The 20,681-nt window shown below is 38.7% G+C and overlaps 2 protein-coding genes across 2 annotated transcripts; one reads left to right on the top strand and one right to left on the bottom strand.

Annotated features, from left to right (window-relative positions):
* The first annotated feature begins 473 nt into the window (after nt 1-473).
* On the top strand, nt 474-7,002 carry rnaseh2b (ribonuclease H2, subunit B). The gene is made up of 11 exons (XM_087803950.1): nt 474-625; nt 1,106-1,174; nt 2,516-2,623; nt 2,703-2,779; nt 3,344-3,458; nt 4,654-4,718; nt 4,790-4,895; nt 5,020-5,101; nt 5,159-5,201; nt 5,399-5,476; nt 6,839-7,002. Exons 1-11 carry the CDS (start codon nt 562-564, stop codon nt 6,944-6,946), a joined length of 915 nt encoding a protein of 304 aa, XP_087660076.1. The 5' UTR covers nt 474-561; the 3' UTR covers nt 6,947-7,002.
* Nucleotides 7,003-10,415: 3,413 nt separating this feature from the next.
* On the bottom strand, nt 10,416-20,149 carry c9h13orf42 (chromosome 9 C13orf42 homolog). Its single transcript, XM_087804525.1, is given in 3 exon segments — nt 10,416-10,660; nt 11,491-11,621; nt 19,731-20,149. Coding segments are annotated over 3 exon segments (795 nt in total).
* Nucleotides 20,150-20,681: the final 532 nt, after the last annotated feature.

The raw sequence follows: 20,681 nt of genomic DNA, 5'->3' as shown, positions 1-20,681 counted from the left end.
GAGCTGGAGAGCGAGAGATGCTCGTCTGTGAGAGGAACAGATGGTTCCACCAATCTGCTCTGTGTTCCTTTGCCAGAGCGAAACTAGGCTCTATATATTCCGTTTATTTCTCCTACTATACAGAGGCCAAATTATATTTAGAAAAGTCCATATTTGCACCAAAATATAAATTCAAACTCACCGTTGACTTGTTTAGGACAGCTTCCGGTCGCCCTCTAGTGGGCGATTTGAGTAGTTGTGGTGACTCCGTGATGTCATTTTGGACTGTACCATTTTAGCAAGACGGTAGATGATGTAAAAAGTTGTATTTCTCAATGATGGTATTCGTTTATTATAACTTTTAGCACCTTGGGAATGTGATTTTTTAAATTTTAATCTGAAACATATTTCGTTTAAGTGACATTTTATCTTATTAGAGATGCGTGACCCCCACAGTTGAGAAATAGGTATCGCCGAGTCCGAGGCGCCTTTTTCCTGCGCTCAGTCAATTCAAGCTAAAACTTGACTAACGGCGCGCTAGCTTCAAGTTGAAGTGCGTGTCATACCTTTATCGCTGGAACAATGGCTGCCAAGACGAAGCGCACAGCGACTGCAGAGACGGACAGTTGGGTTGTCATCGCTGCAGGTCGGTTGAGACATCTTCTTGTGTGTAAACAAACCTCGAGCTACTGCTAGCACATGTGATGCTAACGTCGCTGCGCGACTGTTGACGTCAGACTCAGATGCTTATAGATGGATAGAAATATATATACTTTATTCATCTCACAGAGAAATTCACGGTTCAGCAGCTCCAGAATATTTTACAAAGAAAAAGAAACAAAGAGGCATGCAAGTTATGTACAGTCGAGTATATACTGAAACATATGTATAAAAAGGAAAAAAGAAGAAAAAAAATATATATAAAAAAAATATATATAAAGACGTTAAAAAGAATGAGATGAGTCTGTGTCATGTATGATGCAGGTTGAAGAGTGTGATAGCATGGGGGAGGAATGATCTCCTCAGTCTTTCTGTGGAGCATGACATTGTTAGCAGTCTGTCACTGAAGCTGCTCCTCTGTCTGTGGATGGTGCTGTGTAGTTATTTCACTTTCGTTTGTCAACAGAATCCGCCGTCAACACTCAGAAGTCCGAGAGTGATCCCACTTTTGTAAGGTTAAGAAACCCCTCAACAGGTACGACACGATACCCATAAGTCTTATTAAGTAAGTAAGTAATTTATATTTATAGAGTGCCTTTCTAGACCACAGTCGCAAAGCGCCTAAACAATAAAAAAAATAAAAAAAATTATAAAAAGATCAGGGAAATGCTTGCACGAATAAGAAAGTTTTAAGATTTTTCTTGAAGGAGTCAGTAGATCATCAAACACAGAGGGAGATGAAGATCGTTCCAAAGCTTAGGAGCAACAGCCTGGAAGGATTTCTCTCCTGAACCGTGTTCAGGAACCATCATTAGATTCTGATCCACAGACCTCAGAACCCGAGCTGGGGTGTAAGGCTGGATCAGATCACTGATGTAAGGAGGAGCCTGACCATGAATAGCTCTGAAAGTAAGAACCAGAATTTTAAAGTTGATCCTGAAAGAAACTGGCAGTCAGTGAAGATTTTTAAGGATCGGGGAAATGTGAGTTCTTCTACTAGAGCGGGTCAGAATTCTTGCAGCAGAGTTCTATATTAACTGCAGGCGAGACAGATCCTTGTTTAGACATGAAAACAGACTGTTGCAATAGTCCAGACGAGAAGACACAAACGCATCGATTACAAGCTCTAGTTATTAGAAGTATATTTGCTGTCACCCGCGTTAACCGATCTAGAGTATCCCCTCGTCCCAAGTAGCTGGAAAAAAACCAACTAAATCAAACGTGCAAAGAACATAGCTTGTTAAGGATCATAAAGAAGATGTTACCACAAGGGTCTTCTTACTTTGAAAGTTTTTAAGTATTAAAAGAGCTTATGTAATAGTATTCAATAGAGTTAAAAGATGACCTGAAGTATGAATCCATAATTTCACTGTATTTACTAACATATCATTCACGTGATCTCTGGGTTAAATATTTGGTCCCCCCCATTTTGCAACAATAATAATAAAACATAATAAAATAGAGTATAGAAAATCAGAAGGTATTCTCATTTAGCATTGTGCTAACTCTGGTAAAGCCATCTTTTTAATGTAAATGCACATTGTCCTTTTAAATAAACTGAAATTGAAATGTAATTTAAGTAACTGAAGAAGAACAAATTGATAGTTTTACTGCCATGTGTACTTAATCTGTATTTAAAGCATATGCTACTATCAAAAATACGCCAACTGTTTAGAAAGAGTTTGAAATGTGTTTAAATGGCCCATAATTGGTAACAATCATGAATGAAAGATTCATATTTTCACTTTTCTTTTGAGTCTGGTCTGTAACATTTCTGATAATTGAGGGATGGTTCAAATAAATGGAAGCAACTTGTTTCTGTATTTCCACGAAAATCATGTCAAACAAGAATTTCACTCCTCTTCTTTTGTTGCAGACGCAGCATCGCTGTACATGCTGGGAAGTGGTGACGATGGACTTCATGAGGTCAAAGCATTCGATGAAGAATTCCACTCTTGGTTTGTTGGCCAGACGGTGCAGAGAGGTCAGTGTGAAATCGGTTTATTTTTTCTAATTCAGTTGCACCGCCTTTGTTGTGTCTCAATGTCCTTCCTTTGCTGCAGATGGTCGACTCCTGTTTGTGACGCCCATGGATCCGCTTTATCTTATTTTGCCCTACATGATCAAGTCTGCAAAAGAAGTAGGAACATTGCTTTTATCTTTTGTTTAATTCATAATTCAGTGTTTAAAAAAGCCCTGATTTGTGCTAAAAGTACAATCGAGCAACATAACTTTCGACAATTTCTTCCTTTTTTTCTGTCGGTGACTCTTTAAAATCTCATGGACCTCTCTGAAGGTTTCAGGACGTTTTCTATCTTACGAAGGACTATTCTCTTTTTGTGAAGTGCCGTCAAGCAATAAAAATAAAGGAACCTCATCATATGAAAAGCTTAAAAAAAGAACTTGAAATGTCAAATGTTGTTATTTTATTGTGTATTATTTCATTTTATATACATTTAGAAATCCAGTTGAAACACCAGAGTACCAAGAAGAATGCCGTAAAACAATCTATTTAAAAATACAAAAAGAAAAACATGTGATTGCTTTCATAAATATACGCCTTTATCAGTTTTGTATTTTTCTCCTGACCTCACCAGGGCCTGCTTAAATACAGTCAGAGGGCCCCACGAGGCCCCCAAGCTGCACAAGGAATGGTTTATAGTGTATGTAAATGTTAATGTACTTTGTTTATTTGGGTGTTCAGGGGAAGTTCCAGCCGGTGGATCAAGTCGTGATGGACGAAGACTTTCCTGCGTGCTCCAAACTGCTGAGTTGCCAACGATCGCTGGCCTCCATGCACCACATCGCAGAAGAAAAAGGTGAACTTAAAATATCTTTATTAAACTCAAGATTAATGAAGTTAACTTAAACTGTTTGTCGTCTCCTTCACAACCAATCCTTCCTGACTTTGTCTCAAAACATGAGATGTCATTTCTGATCTTGTCTCTCCTACTCACTCCCTAAAACTTCATCTCTGACGCTTTTAAATCTACTTTTTTACTCTCTGAGCATAAATCGAAGCTGTTACGTGAACTCTTACTGCTATTGTGATGTGATCGTGGCTCCATCCTACCTTCATTCACTGCTTCACCTTCATTTATCTAAGTTAAAACAAGAATAACATTGAATCTCCAACATACATGGAGGAATGTTTCAAGAGAACATGTGACATTAGGTTCACATGGTTATTATAGCCTGAGTATCTTTAAAGTTAAGACAGATTTAGTCTTTTTAACTAGTATACTATTATCTTTTAATGATGGTAAAGTTATTACATTTAGTAGTAGGTGCTATTGATTTTAGCATTTTCTTATTTTTTTATTTCTGCAAGATACATTTAGTTTTAACTACAATTATTCAACATTGAAACTGACGTTTTAAATAGAAAAATGGACTTCAAAACTTTTTTTCACTTCAATCAAAATAGGCACTTCAATAAAAAATATAAAGGCTTTTTTTCACTTTGATTAAAACCACAAGATCTCCATTGATTGAAGTAACTTTTTTTTTTAAATTGAATAATTAAGACACAAACGTCCTACCCAAAATGTGGCCCTGCAAAGACGACTTCAATCAAAGAAAACCGTTTGAAAATGTTTTTTTTTTATTAAATTAATTTTTTTTTTGATCAAAAATGTTTATTTTGATTAAATCTTTTTTTTTTTTTGTTGATTGAAGTATTTTTTTTTGATTGAAGAGCCTTTTTTTAATGAAGTTATTTCTTTTTGATTGATCAATAAAGAAACAAATCCAACTTCATACGGGACTATTCAGTTTTCCTGTTCGGTCTTGAACAATTCCTGAACTGAATCTGAACAACATTGACATAAAACAAAACTGTCCAACTTCGAACTAGAATCAATTAACTTAGCAACTCATGCTCCAAACCTTGTCCTAAACGCTTCCCTCTGTTCGTCTCATTCCCTCTCAGTGAACTCATCAGTGCTGTTGCATGCATGACTGGATGGTGTTTAAAGGAAAATAAATGTTTTTTTCTGGTGTGTTTCTCCACAGAAGTGGGGAGTCTAAAGTATTATCGTTACTGTCAAGATAGAACGCTGTCTTGGCTCAAGAAGAAGGTACTTTGTGTGTTGTTGTGAGTGTGTTGCTGGTTTTAAAAAGGGTGACTCACTGAATCGAACCTGTGCAGGTGGAGAGGACCGTCGCCGCCCTGAAGAGGAGAGGCGTCTCTGTGGGCGAAGGAGTCAAATCCTCAACTTTCCTCAGAGTCAAGTTGGAAAACGATTCAAATGAAGGCAATGATCATTTCTGCAGTTCCGCCTGCGAGGCAGCAGATGGCAGCAATAACGCATCCTCCACCTCAAGGAGACGTAGAAACGACCCGAGTGAACCTCAGGACAATGTTGTCTTGTGTTTCAGACGACTACCTGCGCTACGCTCACGGGCTGCTGTCGGAGTACGTCACCGACGACCTCAGCCAAGCTTTGCTCAAACACCTGGGGTACGTTTTTTTTCTCGACACATGTTGAACATGTTCTTAAAGAGCCTTGTGTTGCAGGCTGCCAGAGCTCACGTCACCGAAGCAGGAACCAGCATCAAAGGTTCGTCTGGACGACTCAAAAATAACATTTCCTGTCCTCTATAGTGCACAATGACCTTGATAAGGTTCAGAACATCACTCCCGTCCTCCTCCCCGCATGCCGTCGTTTAATCGCACTTCACCCGGGCCTGTCTTTGTGGTGCGAATGCTGTGAAACCTCTTCCCCAAAAAAACAAATTTACTTCCTCGTTTTGGCAGAAACGGAAACTGTCCGACAAACCCGTGGAGGCTGAGGAGGACTACACCAAATTCAATGGGGCAGACTTTGCGCGCAAAGTGAGTGTTTGTTCCTGAAGAGCGTCGGTCCAATTCCTGAGTTCAGTCAAATGAGGTTCCTCTGTCTTCAGACAACGTTCTGATGTTGCCGAGTGATAGATGGAAAGAAAGATAAAAATCAGCTACAGTGATGAGTTCACTGAGGGGGTGTGAGCACGCTGCCGATCAGTCCGAGAATGTTTTTATTCAGAGACAGTCGTTCCGCTCTCGCACAAAACTATGCCACGACTAAACACGGATGATCAGTAATACTACAGCAGCTAAAGTATTCTCAAATAACTTTTCAATGGCCTAAATATCTTATTTTAAATTTGTCAAAAAGATCAGAGTCATCTCAGTCATTTTTTAATGAAATAAAGCTTTTTCATTTCAATTAATTTTTAGACTAAAAAAATCTCACCGGAATGTGGAAGAAGTGTCAAATATTACAAATGTGACTCATTTTGGAAAAAAGGGATAAATCATTAATTCAAAACACATTTAAATAATTTTAAATCCATAAAATAAATATAAATATGTCTTAACATGGACCTGAAGCTTTACATACTTATTGTAGTTTGGAGAATATTCAGGCGACAATATCTTTGACAACTCTTGGGTATTACTGCCTAAATACACAACTCTATCTGCACTCATTACCTCAAAATGAATTTTTATAAACTATTCTAAAGCAATAAAATACTTATTATGATGTCAAAATCTAGACCTAAAGCTTTTCAGGCGACACAAAGTCCAGTGAATAGTCTGACAATACTGGTTAAATACACAATTGTATGTGTAGTTTTCCCTTATTATTGCACAGTCAACAACTCTCAGTAATGTTGAATAGTTTGTCAAAGAGTAGTTTATTTAGGTTAAAACGACAAAATCGCAATTCCACAGCCATATAATATAAATTATAATGTATAATTTTAGTACTTAAGTAATAAATAACCTTGAATATGTCCTTTTTGCAGTGTGAAAAATATTAGGGCAACAAAAATCTTGTGAATATTAATACACAACAGCATCTGCCTTTGGACCCATTATTACACAGTAATAAACTCACAGTATTGTTGAATAAGTGTCAATTATTACAAGTCTAATTCATTTGGGGTAAAAAAAAAACAAAACAATTTTTTTTTTTAACGATGATAACTCAAAATATTAATTCTAGTACGTTATTGTTATAATGACCTTGAATATCTCCTTTTGCAGTGTGGAGGATATTCAAGCAACAATAATGTCAATTCTTAGGAATATGTGATATTACTGCTTACGTACACAATTGTTTGTGTAATTGTCTTCCATTATTATTATTGTCTTCCTCCTCCTCCTCCTCCTCCTCCTCCTCCTCCTCCTCCTCCTCCTCCTCCTCACCAGCCTGCCAAGAAGATGACGACGGCCCAGAAGTCTCTGGCAAAGGTGGACAAGAGCGGGATGAAACCCATGTCCTCCTTCTTCAGCCCCAAAGTCAAAGCAGAAAAATGATTTATGGCTTTTTACATAGAATTTTTGTAATAAAGAAAAAAATGTGTGTAAAGTGAGGAGTCGTATCTTTCTGTCTGATTGAGACAAAAAATTATGACCATATGACTCGTCATGGCAGCGGTCAATGTAAGTGTGTGTGGTGGTTTTAAAACTCCAGCATTCCAACCCAACAGAAGCACTACTAACAATAACATTTTCAACAGTGTTTTAAAATATCTCCTTCACATTGTACTAAAAAAAACAAAGAGTGAAGCTCAGAAAATTACAGGAAGCAGAATATTATTATTTGAGCTTTCTTTGAAATGTGGCATCAACAGGTTCACCTGAAGTCACTGTTATTTCACTACAAACACACTGAAGTGGAGCAAATGTAAGTCAGGCACCATGATGGCAGCACTTCTCATGGAAATGCTAGTGATAATCAGATGAAGCTTCATGAAGCAGTGTCATTAATTTAGCATCCACTAGATGGCAGTCTCTGCACTATTTTCTGTTGTGAACAACTGCTCTAATGAACCGTCACATCATTTTTAAACTGATGGCGCCACCTACTGACCTACTAGTTCACTTGTAGTTACACAGTAAGTTACACTGTCGTAAGGCCTGTGAGAAAATATCAATACGAGGGATAAATAAAGTTCTATCTATCTATCTATCTTTCTATCCATCCATCCATTTCAATTTGTCTTTTTTGATGATATTGTCGATTTGTATTTTTTATATATTTTTATTGAAATTAATTATTCTTTTATTATTATGAATGAGTATTCAATTAAAGTGTATAAAATAATTCGATTTTCTATTTACAATGAACAAATATTTGCAGCGTTTGTTGTTGTAATTAAACTTCCCCCCACTAGATGGCAGTCGTTAAATCCTCGCAGCTAAAGGGAACAATTAAATTCCGTGATGTAAGTAAGTAAGTAAGTAAGTAATATTTTATTTATATAGCGCTTTTCGAGACCAGGGTCACAAAGCGCTTAGACAATCAAAACAATACTCAAAAAAAGTACATACTTTAAAGATCAAGATAATACTGAGAACAACACAGGAGTTCGAGAAATTCAAGGAAAAGCCTGAACAAATAGAAACGTCTTAAGGTGTTTCTTATGTCCTGGCGATGACTGAGGACGAGAGGATACAGTGGACTCCGGCAGCTTTTAAAGCTGATGTTTGGTCGTATTTTGGTTTCTAAAGAAATGAAAGCAGTTAAGAAATGAGAAGAAAGTTAAAAAAAATATTATTTCAATAAAAACATGGTCATCATTGTTTAGTTGTTCCAACAACAAAACAACTTTTGTTAAATCTTTTGGACAATTTCGCTTCAGTCTTGAATCACGGTGTCAGTGACCTGTTTCAAAAGTATAGATGAACCTGTTTTGTCGAGATGTTGTTCTTCCCTTGAGAACAAGGACAACATTATACAGAAATCCTCCTCAGCATAACAGCTTCTCAAATATAATAGAAGACATGTCAGACTTTACATCCGACCCTGGCCCATCATTCACACTTTTTGAGGCAAAGAACCAACTTTTTAACGAATTAAACCAAGAAAGACAAATCTGTGCGCTTTAAGAAAAAAAACCTTGAGCGTTTTTTGTTTTTTTTTCGTTTTTTTTTGTGTTCAAGTGTCAAACGATTTTGTGACGTTTGTGATCTGACTCGCTTGAATTAATAAACAAAATTAACTTTCTGCCTTTTAACTCTCCCACCGAGGGAGAACTTCAGAAGAATTCACCTCCACTTAATTAAAAAATTAAACCGGGTCCTTTCAGAGGATTTTGCTGCAACCAGACCATTCATGGCGTCTCTTTTGATGTCGCGCTTATTCTACAGCAGGTACAATATTTCTTTGATGCGTTCTCAAAGACTCAAAGTTCTTCTGCGCCAGAGGTCATTGGCTGGTCATGCAGAGGAAGATTTAAACCAAATGAATGTTTCTATTTTAATGAGAATTAAGTGAAATACAGTAAGAATTTGCATTTACTTTATGGCATTAAAATAGTTTTAAAATATGTATTTTCACAACACAGCCTTTGTGTCAACACCACTTCTGTTCAGAGTCTTTGGGCACAATAAGGTGTTGAAGGTCTGTGTGTGAGCATGTCAGAATTATTTTGAGGCATACTTTAGGTTTTAATAGCCTTATCTTATGTTCTGTCTGTGTTATTTTAAGGGACATTTTTACTTTTCGACAGTGTTTTTGTGTTGCCAGTATTATTATGAGGAATATTTTTTGTTGTAACATTCTTTTTATGTTGTTTTCTGTCATTGTTTTTTTTTTCATTTTATAATATTATTAATGGGCTATTTATACAAGTTATTTGATGCATTTTTCATTATAGTATTTTTAGTTTTGTCCCTTTAGTATTATTTTTAGGCCCATGTTTGTTTTTAACGACCTTTCTGTGTTCTATTCTGTCAGTAATATTTACTGTATATTTGTTTAGACATTATTTTTGTGTTTTTAACATAAAAGTTGCAAAAAGTGCTCTTAGGGTTATTTTGGAGAATATTTTTACTTTTCAACTGTCTTTTTGTGTTATTTTTGGTCAGTATTATGTTGACGAATATTTTTGTTTAAACATTATTTTGTGTAATGTTCTGTCATCATTATTTTGAGGCATAGCTTTAATTTCCAATAGTCTTTTGTTCTGTCAGTAAATTTTTAAAAGTGTATTGACCTTAGTTCTGTAAGTATTAGTAGAGGATTTTTTTGTTTTAACCTAATATTGTGTTATGTTCTGTCGGTAATAATTTGAGGCATATATATTTGTTTTAACAGTCTTTTATGAGTTTTGTTCTACCAGTATTTTTCTGTGTAATATTTGTACTTTTCATCAGGTTTAACCGGGCTATGTTCTGTCAGTATGAAATTGAGGCATATTTTCTTTTTTACAATATTTTGTTACCTTCGGTCATTAATATTTTAAGGCATTTCTTTTTTGGCAACAGTTTATGTTATGTTCTGTCAGTGTTTTTTGACGGATACTTCCATTTTTAAAGATCTATTTGTGTTAGATACTGTTAGCATTAGTTTGAGGCACATTTTATTTAATTTTTTCTGTTATGTTCCGTCAGCACATTTTTAGAGGTATATTGAATTTAGTTCTGTAAGTATTATTTTGAGGCATTTTTTGTTTTAACCACATATTGTGTTATGTTCTGTCAATAATATTTTGAGGCATATATATTTGTTTTAAAATATTTTCTGTGTTCTGTTCTGTCAAAATAATTCCAAGGCTAATTGCATTAGAGAAAGAATGAAACCAAATCTGAAAGAAAGCACTGAAATATGTTTTTTACTACCATGTATTTCAGAACCTGTTCATTAAAAATGTTAAAACAATTGACAGCATTTTTTGATGTATTAAAATTCTTTATCCAATTCCATTTTTTTTAGGAAATACAAAATGTATTTGTGTGAGTTCTGTGAAAGTATCAGCTCTCGAATGTCCCTATTAGAGCGTCATGTCTTTTTCAACTTGGGTTTAAAGCGAAGCGTCTGGAAAGCGCTCTCCACCACCTTCGGCAGGTGGATCGGGTTCCTCTGCAGCCGCAGCCTGCTGCTCGTGGAGCCGCTGGTTTTCTTCTTGCTCCGCACGCTTTCATTGGCACTTTGTTCCTCTTTCTGCCGCCTGACCTCCTCTGGGACCCGAGGGACCCTCAGCACCCAGTTGGAATGAAGGTCGTGTTCAGCAGAACTAGTGGCCACTGTGGAGGAGAGACATGAAGAAACATAAACTCTTACATCCACCTCAATGGATGCATTCAGAGTCTATAGATCATTGATCCTTTGAAAACATTTTTTTTTAATGAGTTTGAACTTGTATCTCATTGAATTCATTGAAGGTTCACCCAAGAAGAGAAAATTAAATATATATGTATATAAACGGTATATACTGAATATCTAACGGATTTCTATGATTTATGGCTGTTAAATTGTCAAAGATGTGTTACGAGGAATTGTTTTGTCCTTCTTTTCCTAGAGTTGCATTTTCAATATCTAGTTATGTAATGTTTTCAAAGAGAAAAACACAATTGACATGAATAAAACAACCGAGATGGTTATACTATTTCAAATATAATTAGGATAAAAAGCTTTATAACTAAAATTAAATCGTTCTTACTCAATAAATGCAACTTACATTCCATTTTTCCCCCAACACATCACTCTACAAGTCTCACTCCTTCTCATTAAACTCATCCCATCATTTGGAAAATGTGGCACTTGTCTGACTTAGAAAGTTTCCAATTCCATTTTTTTTTTAAAAATCGCACACATTTTGAACAGAGTCTGTTCAATAACTCAGCCTTGTCTGATCAATAACTGTGTAGCTCTTGACGCATGTGCATGAATCTTGTCTGTGTTTAGGTTTTACCGTCTGCAGAAGAACTGCAGAGATATCTAGTCAGGATAAACCTTTGAAATACACATGTCAAATCAGGCACTATGTTAGCAAAGTTGCCCCAAAACACTTCTGTAGCTAAGGTAACACATCACATTTATTTAGAACGTTTTTTTTTTCTCTTCATAATCTCACCAATAAAATCCACATCAGCATGTCCGTCGTCAAGGAAAGGCTTCTGGGGAGCTTCTGTATCACAGCTGGCGATGACCTGATCGAAGAACTCCAGGGTGTCCTCCTCACTGGGGGCCGCAGGGGCCGAATGTCTGACGTAGGTCTGTAGAAAGAAGAGAGATCATTTTCAATTCCCTGTTTAATGGACAGGAGGGAAGTGAATCCAGTCAGCTAGCTTAAAAAAAGGCTGATGAAGCTTCATGAAGCAGTGTCATTATTTTCAGAGTCCACTAGATGGCGGTCTCTGCACTATTTTCCTTTGTTTCAAAACAACTGTTCATAAAGCAGGCGTCATATTAATTTGAACAATTGACATTGACTTTGAACCAACCATCCGACAGGCCAAATAAAATGACATGATTTTGACACATGTCAAAGTCAATTTCAGCAGATTTTCTAATAAAATCAGACATTATAAGATTCTTAATCCAGATCGTCATTTTCCAAGCAGGCTGACAGGCTAATCTAATGGTCCCTGAAGGCAACATGGGAGTGACCATTGGTATAAGAAAACTGACTTTGTACAGATAAATGATATGACAAATTAATTCAATTGAAAACGGTGAGCCAGGGACATCAGGTCAGGGAGAGGAAAAAAAAGACAACATAATGAATATCCATATTTGTTCACTGATCTTTTCATATGACTAATTTAAATCATTTTTTCAAGATCTCCCTCGCGCCAGCTTCTTACAGGATGTTCTTTAAAGGCTTCTACAAACGTCTCCACAGGTACGCTCAAGTTCAGTTCTTACCTTAGCTGTCAAAAGGTATGAAACTAAAGTAGATTTCATTTGTGCACATTCAATATTGTATTCATGAACCACTAGCTGAAGTTTCTGGTGACTTTTTATCGTCAGTGTCCCCCTGCTGGGGGTTATATCAAAGTGCATCAGGAACTCTAGAACAAAATCACGCGACTGGAGGGTTGGTTGGTTTGCTTTGCATAACTCATCACTTTCTTCTTTCCCCTGTGACCAAGAACTAATGACAGGCCATGTATTTCAGCCTTAGTCCAGCCTAAAGAATCCACCTCATAATAGCATCAATATGACGCGACGGCTGGAGAATCGTATTTCAAACACATCGCATCCACCTTAATACAGGCTGTTCAAGCAACATTTCCAGAGCAAATCAATCAATAAGCTCACATTCACTGTTAAGAGAAGGAAACTAAGATCAAGGATGAATCTGCCAAATATCAAAAATAAAAGAAGATTTTAAGAGGTTAATCTACAAAGATGTAAAAAGTGAATGTGAGCTTCAGCAAGTTCGTCATGTATGTGAATTATCGCCTTTTCATATAAGTCACCAGCAAGGTGGTAAGAAGTAAAATAAATGTAATGCAAAGTGATTCAGACACAAGAATTCACTTCTTTTGAGTCTCAGATGATCTTGGTTGGTTCTATAAGACCTCTCTATTGTGTGTCAATCTACCGCCCGCCTGGTCCTGCGGCGGTGTTCTTGAAAGACTTTAGTGACTTCTTATCTTCCATTATTCAAATGGAATCTGTTCTTATTCTTGGAGACTTTAATCTTCATGTTGATGACGTCACCTCTTGTTCTGCTAAAGAACCTTTAACTTTAACAGAAGCCTTTAATTTTGAGCAACATGTTTCTGAACCCACTCATCAAAAAGGCCACATTTTAGACTTAGTTTTTACTCTTGGCCTGGACATTTCTAATGTATCTGTACATGATGTCCATCTGAGTGATCATGCTCTTGTCTTGTTTAACCTGGACTTCATCCCTGAACCTAAGCCTTTGAAAGTTAGGTCTCAGAGGCGTGTCATCTCAGCCGATACTGCAGACAGTTTTTCTGCTATGTTTGACCGTCTTTCCTTTGATGACTGCCCAGACGTGGACAGTTTGATTTACTGTTTCACTGGTCATTGTGTTGAAATACTTGATCAAGTGGCACCTGTTAAATCGAACTTGAAAATTCAGAAAAAAAGGTGCCCTTGGACAAATGAAGATCTCCTGAGTCTCAAGAGACTTTGTCCAAAGACTGAGTGTCTCTGGAAGTCCATTAAACTTGATGTGCATAGACTTCACCTCAGGGATCTGATGACTTCTTACAATGAGATGGTAGAAACTGCTAGATCTGATTACATCAGAAAACTGGTAGCAGCAAATAGGAAAAACCCCAAAGTTTTGTTTGACACGATTAATTCTCTCGTGTCTCCTGCTCCTCAAATCACGCCTGTCTTCTGTGAAGCTGACAGCAATGCATTGTTGAGATTTTTCATTGACAAAATTAAATAGATCAAAGAGAAAATCTCTCCCCCTTTGTTTGGAACCCCTACTGTCTCTGAGCCCCTCTCCTCCTCTTGGTCCTCCTTCACTGCTGTATCTTTGGGTGATATTTCTGCACTAGTGAACAAGATGACACCCTCCTCTTGTTCAGATGACGTCCTTCCTTGTAGGCTTTTTATCAAGGTATTTGATGTAATTGGCCCCTGGGTTACCAATATGGTGAACCTCTCCCTTTCCACAGGTGTTTTTCCCAATGCATTTAAACATGCCATTGTGGAGCCTCTGCTCAAAAAACCAGGCTTAGACCTCAGTAATTTCGACCTATTTCTAAGCTCCCTTTCTTGTCCAAGATCTTGGAGAAGGTGATGTCTGAGCAGCTGTCTTTGTTCCTGGATCAGAGCGACATCCATGAGAAGTTTCAGTCTGGCTTCCGTAAACATCACTCTACGGAGACAGCTTTATTGAAAGTGTCCAGTGACATCATGATGTCGGCTGACTCGGGTAAATTCACTGTTCTGGTTCTTTTGGATCTGTCGTCAGCCTTTGACACAGTTGATCACCAAATCCTGCTGAGAAGACTGAGGGATGAAGTGGGACTGTCTGGGTCTGTGTAAGAATGGTTCTCATCTTACCTTTCTGGGCGCAGTTTTAGTGTATCTGCCAATCAAATGAGGTCTGAATCGGCAGATCTGTTGTGTGGAGTCCCTCAAGGTTCTGTTCTGGGTCCTTTATTGTTTTTGCTGTACTTGATTCCCCTTGGTAAAATCATTCAGAGATTTCCAGATGTTTCTTATCACATTTTTGCTGATGACATCCAGCTCTATTGCTCTTTTGATCAAACTGAGCCCCAGAGGCTGAACAGCTTAGTCAATTGTTTGCTATAAATCAAACAATGGCTGAGTGAAAACACTCTACAGCTAAATGTGGACAAAACTGAAACACTGGTGATTGCTCCTGATGATAAGGTTCCAGGGTTGAGTCAGTACTTGGGTGACTTAGGTCAGTCTGTCAAACTGACCTGAGAAACCTGGGTGTTATATTTGATAAAGACATGTCTCTTGTTCGACACTGCAGAAAACTGACCAGAAACTGTTTCCTTCAACTGACAAAAATCTGTAAACTTAGGAAAATGTTGTCGGAACATGATCTGGAGCTTGTAATCCATGCGTTTGTTTCTTCTCGTCTGGACTATTGTAACAGTTTGTTTTCATGTCTTAACAAGAAGGAGCTGTCTCGCCTGCAGTTGATTCAGAACTCTGCAGCGAGAATTCTTACCCGCTCAAGTAGAAGAACTCACATTTCTCGATCCTTAAAACTCTTCACTGGCTTCCAGTTTCTTTCAGGATCAACTTTAAAATTCTGGTTCTTACTTTCAGAGCTATTCATTGTCAGGCTCCTCCTTACATCACTGATCTGATCCAGCCTTACATCCCAGCTCGGGCTCTGAGGTCTGTGGATCAGAATCTACTTATGGTTCCACGCACACGGCTCAGGACCAGAGGAGAGAAATCCTTCCAGACTGTTGCTCCTAAGCTTTGGAACAATCTTCCTCTCTCTTTGCGCTTGATGGAGTCTACTGACTCCTTTAAGAAACATCTTAAGACGTTTCTATTTGTTCAGGCTTTTCCTTGATTTTCTGGAACTCCTGTGTTGTTCTCAGTATTATCTTGATCTTTAAAGTATATACTTTTTTGAGTATTGTTTTGATTGTTTAAGCGCTTTGTGACCTTGGTCTGGAAAAGCGCTATATAAATAAATATTACTTACTTACTTACTTACTTTAGCTCGGCCTTCAACATCATCATACCCGGTTACGTCTCCCAGCTGAACGTGACCGGCTCCATCTATCAGTAGATAACTGACAGGCAGGAGCCAGAAGGTGAGACTGGGAGAGACCATTCTGACAATTAGCACCGGCGCACCCCAGGGATGCGTCCTGTCTCCACTGCTCTTCTCCCTCTATACAAACGACTGCACCTCCGAACACCCTGCTGTCAAACACCTGAAGTTTGCAGACGACACAACCGCAATCGGCCTGATCCGTTTTTTGCTGTGTGTTTACTATCTTTTGTATTTTTGTATATATTAAGGATCGGGGAAATGTGAGTTCTTCTACTAGAGCGGGTCAGAATTATCGCTGCAGAGTTTTGTATTAACTGCAGGCGAGACAGCTCCTTCGAAAATAAACTGTTACAATAGACTAAACGAGAACACACAAACACATGGATTATAAGCTCAAGATCGTGTTGCGACATCATTTTCCCAAGTTAAGATATTTTTCTCAGTTGAAGGAAACAGTTTCTGGTCAGTGTTATGCAGTGTCGAACAAGAGACATGTCTTTGTCAAATACAACACCCAGGTTTGGCCTAAGTCACCCAAGTACTGATTCAACCCTGGAACCTTATCATCAGGAGCGATAACCAGAGTTTCAGTTTTGTCCACATTTAGCTGCAAAGGGTTTTCACTTCTGTTTGATTTCTAGCAAACAATTGACTAAGCTGTTCAGCCTCAGCTGGATCAAAAGAGCAGTAGAGCTGGATGTCATCAGCACAAATGTGTTAAGAAACATCTGGAAATCTCTGAATAATTTTACCCAGGGGAATAAAGTACAGCAAAAACAATAAAGCACCCAGAACATAACCTTGAGGGACTCCACACAAAAGATCCACTGATTCAGACCTCATTTGATTGGCAGATCCACTGAATCTGCACCCAGAAAGGTATACAAGAACCCAGACAGTCCCACTTCACCCCTTAGTCTGGTGATCAACCTTGTCAAAGGCTGAGGACAGATCCAACAGAACCAGAAGTGTATTTACCCAAATCAGACGACATCATAATGTAATTCACTTATATTGTTTGAGACACAGCTCAGCTGCCTGGAGAGAGAAATCCTAGCAGGTACTAAAGAGTTCATCAACTCTATCACGTAGATGTTTTCCAACATTCTGCTCATGATCTTGTTGACCAAGTGGAGTTGGTGTCTATTTCCTTACTGGCGTCGCTACATCGTGGAGACAATCCAGTACAGCATGGACAACAACGAGGACGTCCAGCGGGAATATCTGACCTACTTACTGGCCAAAACACACGAGCACCAAAGACGTGTACGGCAGCATCGTTGAGCTTCTGTTGGCTGGAGTGGACACAGTAACCATGTTCTGACATCTCTACTATCACTGCTCACATCATCGCCTGGTTTTCATGTTCCTGTCAAGACGTCCAACACTCTGGTGTGGACTCTTCACCTGCTGTCGAATCACCCTTAAGTCCAAGACCACCTTCACCATGAAGTGTCCTTGAGGGCCCCTTCTGCTGATCAAATCACCCTCATGCCGTATCCGAAGGCTGTTATCAAAGAAGTGCTGAGGTCAGGCCGTTACACCAAAACCAAAAATATCTTGGTTTTAGATTTGAAAGCTTTAACCTTGCAGGTGAAAGATGTGGTAGTCGGTGGATATCATTTGCCTAAAAGGTGCAAAAACTTTTCTTTAGACTTGTTTTTTTAAACTTCTTACTTTGGCATATACAGACTTTTTTTCCTCATTTACTTTTAATTCATTTGTAATCATACATTCATTGATGTTTCTTACTTACGAACAAAATAAATCATTAAAAAGGCTGGATCAGATCAGTGATGTAAGGAGGAGCCTGACCATGAATAGCTCTGAAAGTAAGAACCAGAATTTTAAAGTTGATCCTGAAAGAAACTGGAAGCCAGTGAAGAGTTTTAAGGATCGGAGAAATGTGAGTTCTTCTACTTGAGCGGGTAAGAATTCTCGCTGCAGAGTTCTGAATCAACTGCAGGCAAGACAGCTCCTCCTTGTTAATACATGAAAACAAACTGTTGGAATAGTCCAGGCGAGAAGACACAAACGCATGGATTACAAGCTCCAGATCATGTTCCGACAACATTTTCCTAAATTTAGAGATTTTTCTCAGTTGAAGGAAACAGTTTCTGGTCAGTTTTCTGCAGTGTCGAACAAGAGACATGTCTTTATCAAATACAACACCCAGGTTTCTCAGGCTCAGTTTGACTGACCTAAGTCACCCAAGTACTGACTCAACCCTGGAACCTTATCATCAGGATTGTCATCAGCTGGGCGGCAAAGCAGGACGCTGTTCAGGTCACCGTTACGGAGAGTGTTGTTGAGACGCCTCATATGCACAGTTGAGTTTGCAAGTTAACAAAAGTCAAATAAGCGTTGTTAAGAAAGTTAATGAAGTGAAAAATCATATGGTCATTGCTTTTTTGAATGTGGGAGGTTTGAGAACGTGACCCCTGCAGTAAACGAGGGACTACTATTTATATACATCAACAATTGTTTTGTTTTAAACATAACAGCATTATTTTGTAAAAGAAAATAGAGTAAATATTGAGCAAATATAAACTAGTTTGTCAGACAAAAAATGCAAAACATGATAATCTAAAAAGGTGCATTTTTGTGCGTCTTTCTCTTTGATCAATTTAAAAATGTTTACTTCCTCCAGTCTGAAAACTTTCATTGTAGCATCAGCACAACAAAGTTCATTGAATAAACACTGATTTCTCTTCAGATTTCTTTTAAGCTTTGCAACTACGCCAACAGCTTTTATTCGTGTCGCCTTCAATTTACTTTTTATTGTCCACTTCTTTATTCCGGGATGAAAACGAATTTATAAAGTATTTCTCCTACAGTCCTGATGTTGAAGTATGTTTTTTTCTGCCACATACAAAGGCCAATTAGAGATCAGGGACTAAGTTATGATGTTTGTAAGTAATATTTCATTTTGCTCATAGTAAATCGCAGTGAAAAGACACTTGTTGAGGCAGAGAATACTCCGCCTCAACGAAGGGGGGCGTACGTGAGTCAACAGATGTGCGTTGCTGCTGTTTAGGAAAGAAATGGCTTACTTCGTCGACAAGTAGGTTAACTCGCACTTTTCAAACTGAGTGGTTGTCCTGAATAATGTATCAGAAAGAGATAAACACCACTGCATATATCAGTTAAGGTCACTCTATACCAGAGTTGGGCAGTTATATTCCCTCAGGGGGCACATTATATACTTTCCTATAACAATGATCTTTAATGACTTAAATGATTAAAATAATATCAAACACGTCAGTCATCAGAAACCTTTATATATCATACGTTTTTTCTAATAGTTTGTGACCTTCAAGAGGGCCACATGGATACAGCTAGAGGCCCCAGACTGCAGCACATTATAGCCATTCTCCTACTGTGTCTATTACTGTCAGGTTGTCCTGCTCTTCAATATCTTAAACAGTTTTTTCTTATCTTTACATACTTTTGTTTTTAAACCTTTTGGGTTTAAATATTTGAAATTTGAGCATCGTGCAAGCATGTGACCTGAGGCTGAGGCTCCACGGGCACAGCTCTTAAATCATATATCATAATAATCAATGAGGGAAATTAAAATACCTTTGAGGTTGAAAAACATTGTCTGCACTTGTCACGTGTATGTATATAAGTAGTTCCGAATATTTAATGGTTAAACTCAACATTTTCAAATGTTAACATTTTTAAAAAATTGAATTGTTTTTCTTTTTTTTACAAATGAAATACAATATTAAAGCCGTTCGCATATGCAGAGTGTGACGTCATCACGTAGGAAGTGGGGGGACGGAAATTGTAGGGGTGACCAAAATTGTACCTACACCGGCTTGTTATGAGGCGATCGCGCTGACCAGTGTTTCTACATTTAAATGTTACATTTAACTACAATATTCTGTTGTCACTGATATAATTCTGTGTGTGTTTGTAGTTTTCTGTTTAACTATTAGCTTAGCATGTTAGTCCAGTTGTTGTTGTTATTCTTGAAGAAGTGGTAGAAAAAATGGACATCTGTTGGCTAACGCTAAATTAGCTTCTTCAACATGACAGCAAGAGATGTGTCGATGAGGCTTCATGAAACTGTGTCTTCAGAGCCCACTAGATGGCACTGTGCTCAACCCTCTTCCCTCACCTCTTGCGTGGGCGGTGCAGGCGCCGGCTTCTTCTTGGACGCGGCTCTGGTCTGGGCCTTGACCTCCCTGGTCTTCAAGTCGCAGACACTCTTGGTGTATCGTTGCCTCAACGCCACCAGCTCCTCCAGGTACTCCAGGCAGTTCTGGTTCTGGGAGTACAGCCATATCCGGTCCTCCTGTCTCTGATAGAGGTACAGCGTGGACTCCACGCTCACGGTGCTCTTGCTCCGCTTCAGGGTCGACCCCTCGGCCGCCTGAGTCCTCTGGCCGACCACCAGCATGGAGGTGCTGCGCACCAGCCGGACGGTGCAGGCGCTGTGGTAGTCGTGCCCCGACCGACCGCCGCCATCGCGCTGATGGTTCGGACGGAACACGTTGTTGATCTTCCGAAACATCCCTCTCAGCCCGTCGACGGCCCGAAACCTTCGTCCATGTTCCTGCCTCAAGATCCCCAACAATGTTACGGCCTCGTTGCCGGGGCAACACGAGAGCGGCAGCTGGTCTGAAACTTTACACTCGGTGCCGTCATTATTATTAAGCATCCTGTGTCAGGTATCCTGACTCACTCGGGGACCTTCAGAGCGTCGTCACAGCCTTGAAGACGGCGGCCCTGAAGCCGCCAGTAAATATTTCCACAGAGGAAAAAAAAAAAAGCTCAGAAACGAGTCCCTCATAGCCACGCGAGGCTCGTTGGATCGATGCTTCCGAAACATCGATGAGATGGATCCAGACTTGAGAGTTAACACCTCATCATATTTATTCAGGGCGTCTCTCCTCAATATCTGATCGCAAAGTCTAACGTTACCCTTCGTAAGAAACAGTTTTAGCTTTGGTGTCTAGGCCGCAGCGACGGTTTCGAGAGGGAAATGAAAAGTAGTGGCAGAGTTTACGAGAGCAGCACTTCTGCTTTAATAAGTGTTACAGGTC

This window comes from Callionymus lyra, chromosome 12, assembly GCF_982586985.1.
Source record: "Callionymus lyra chromosome 12, fCalLyr1.hap1.1, whole genome shotgun sequence".
Lineage (NCBI taxonomy): Eukaryota > Metazoa > Chordata > Actinopteri > Syngnathiformes > Callionymidae > Callionymus > Callionymus lyra.
The sequence above is the reverse complement of the archived record's forward strand: the minus strand, read 5'-3'. Positions and strand labels throughout refer to the sequence as shown.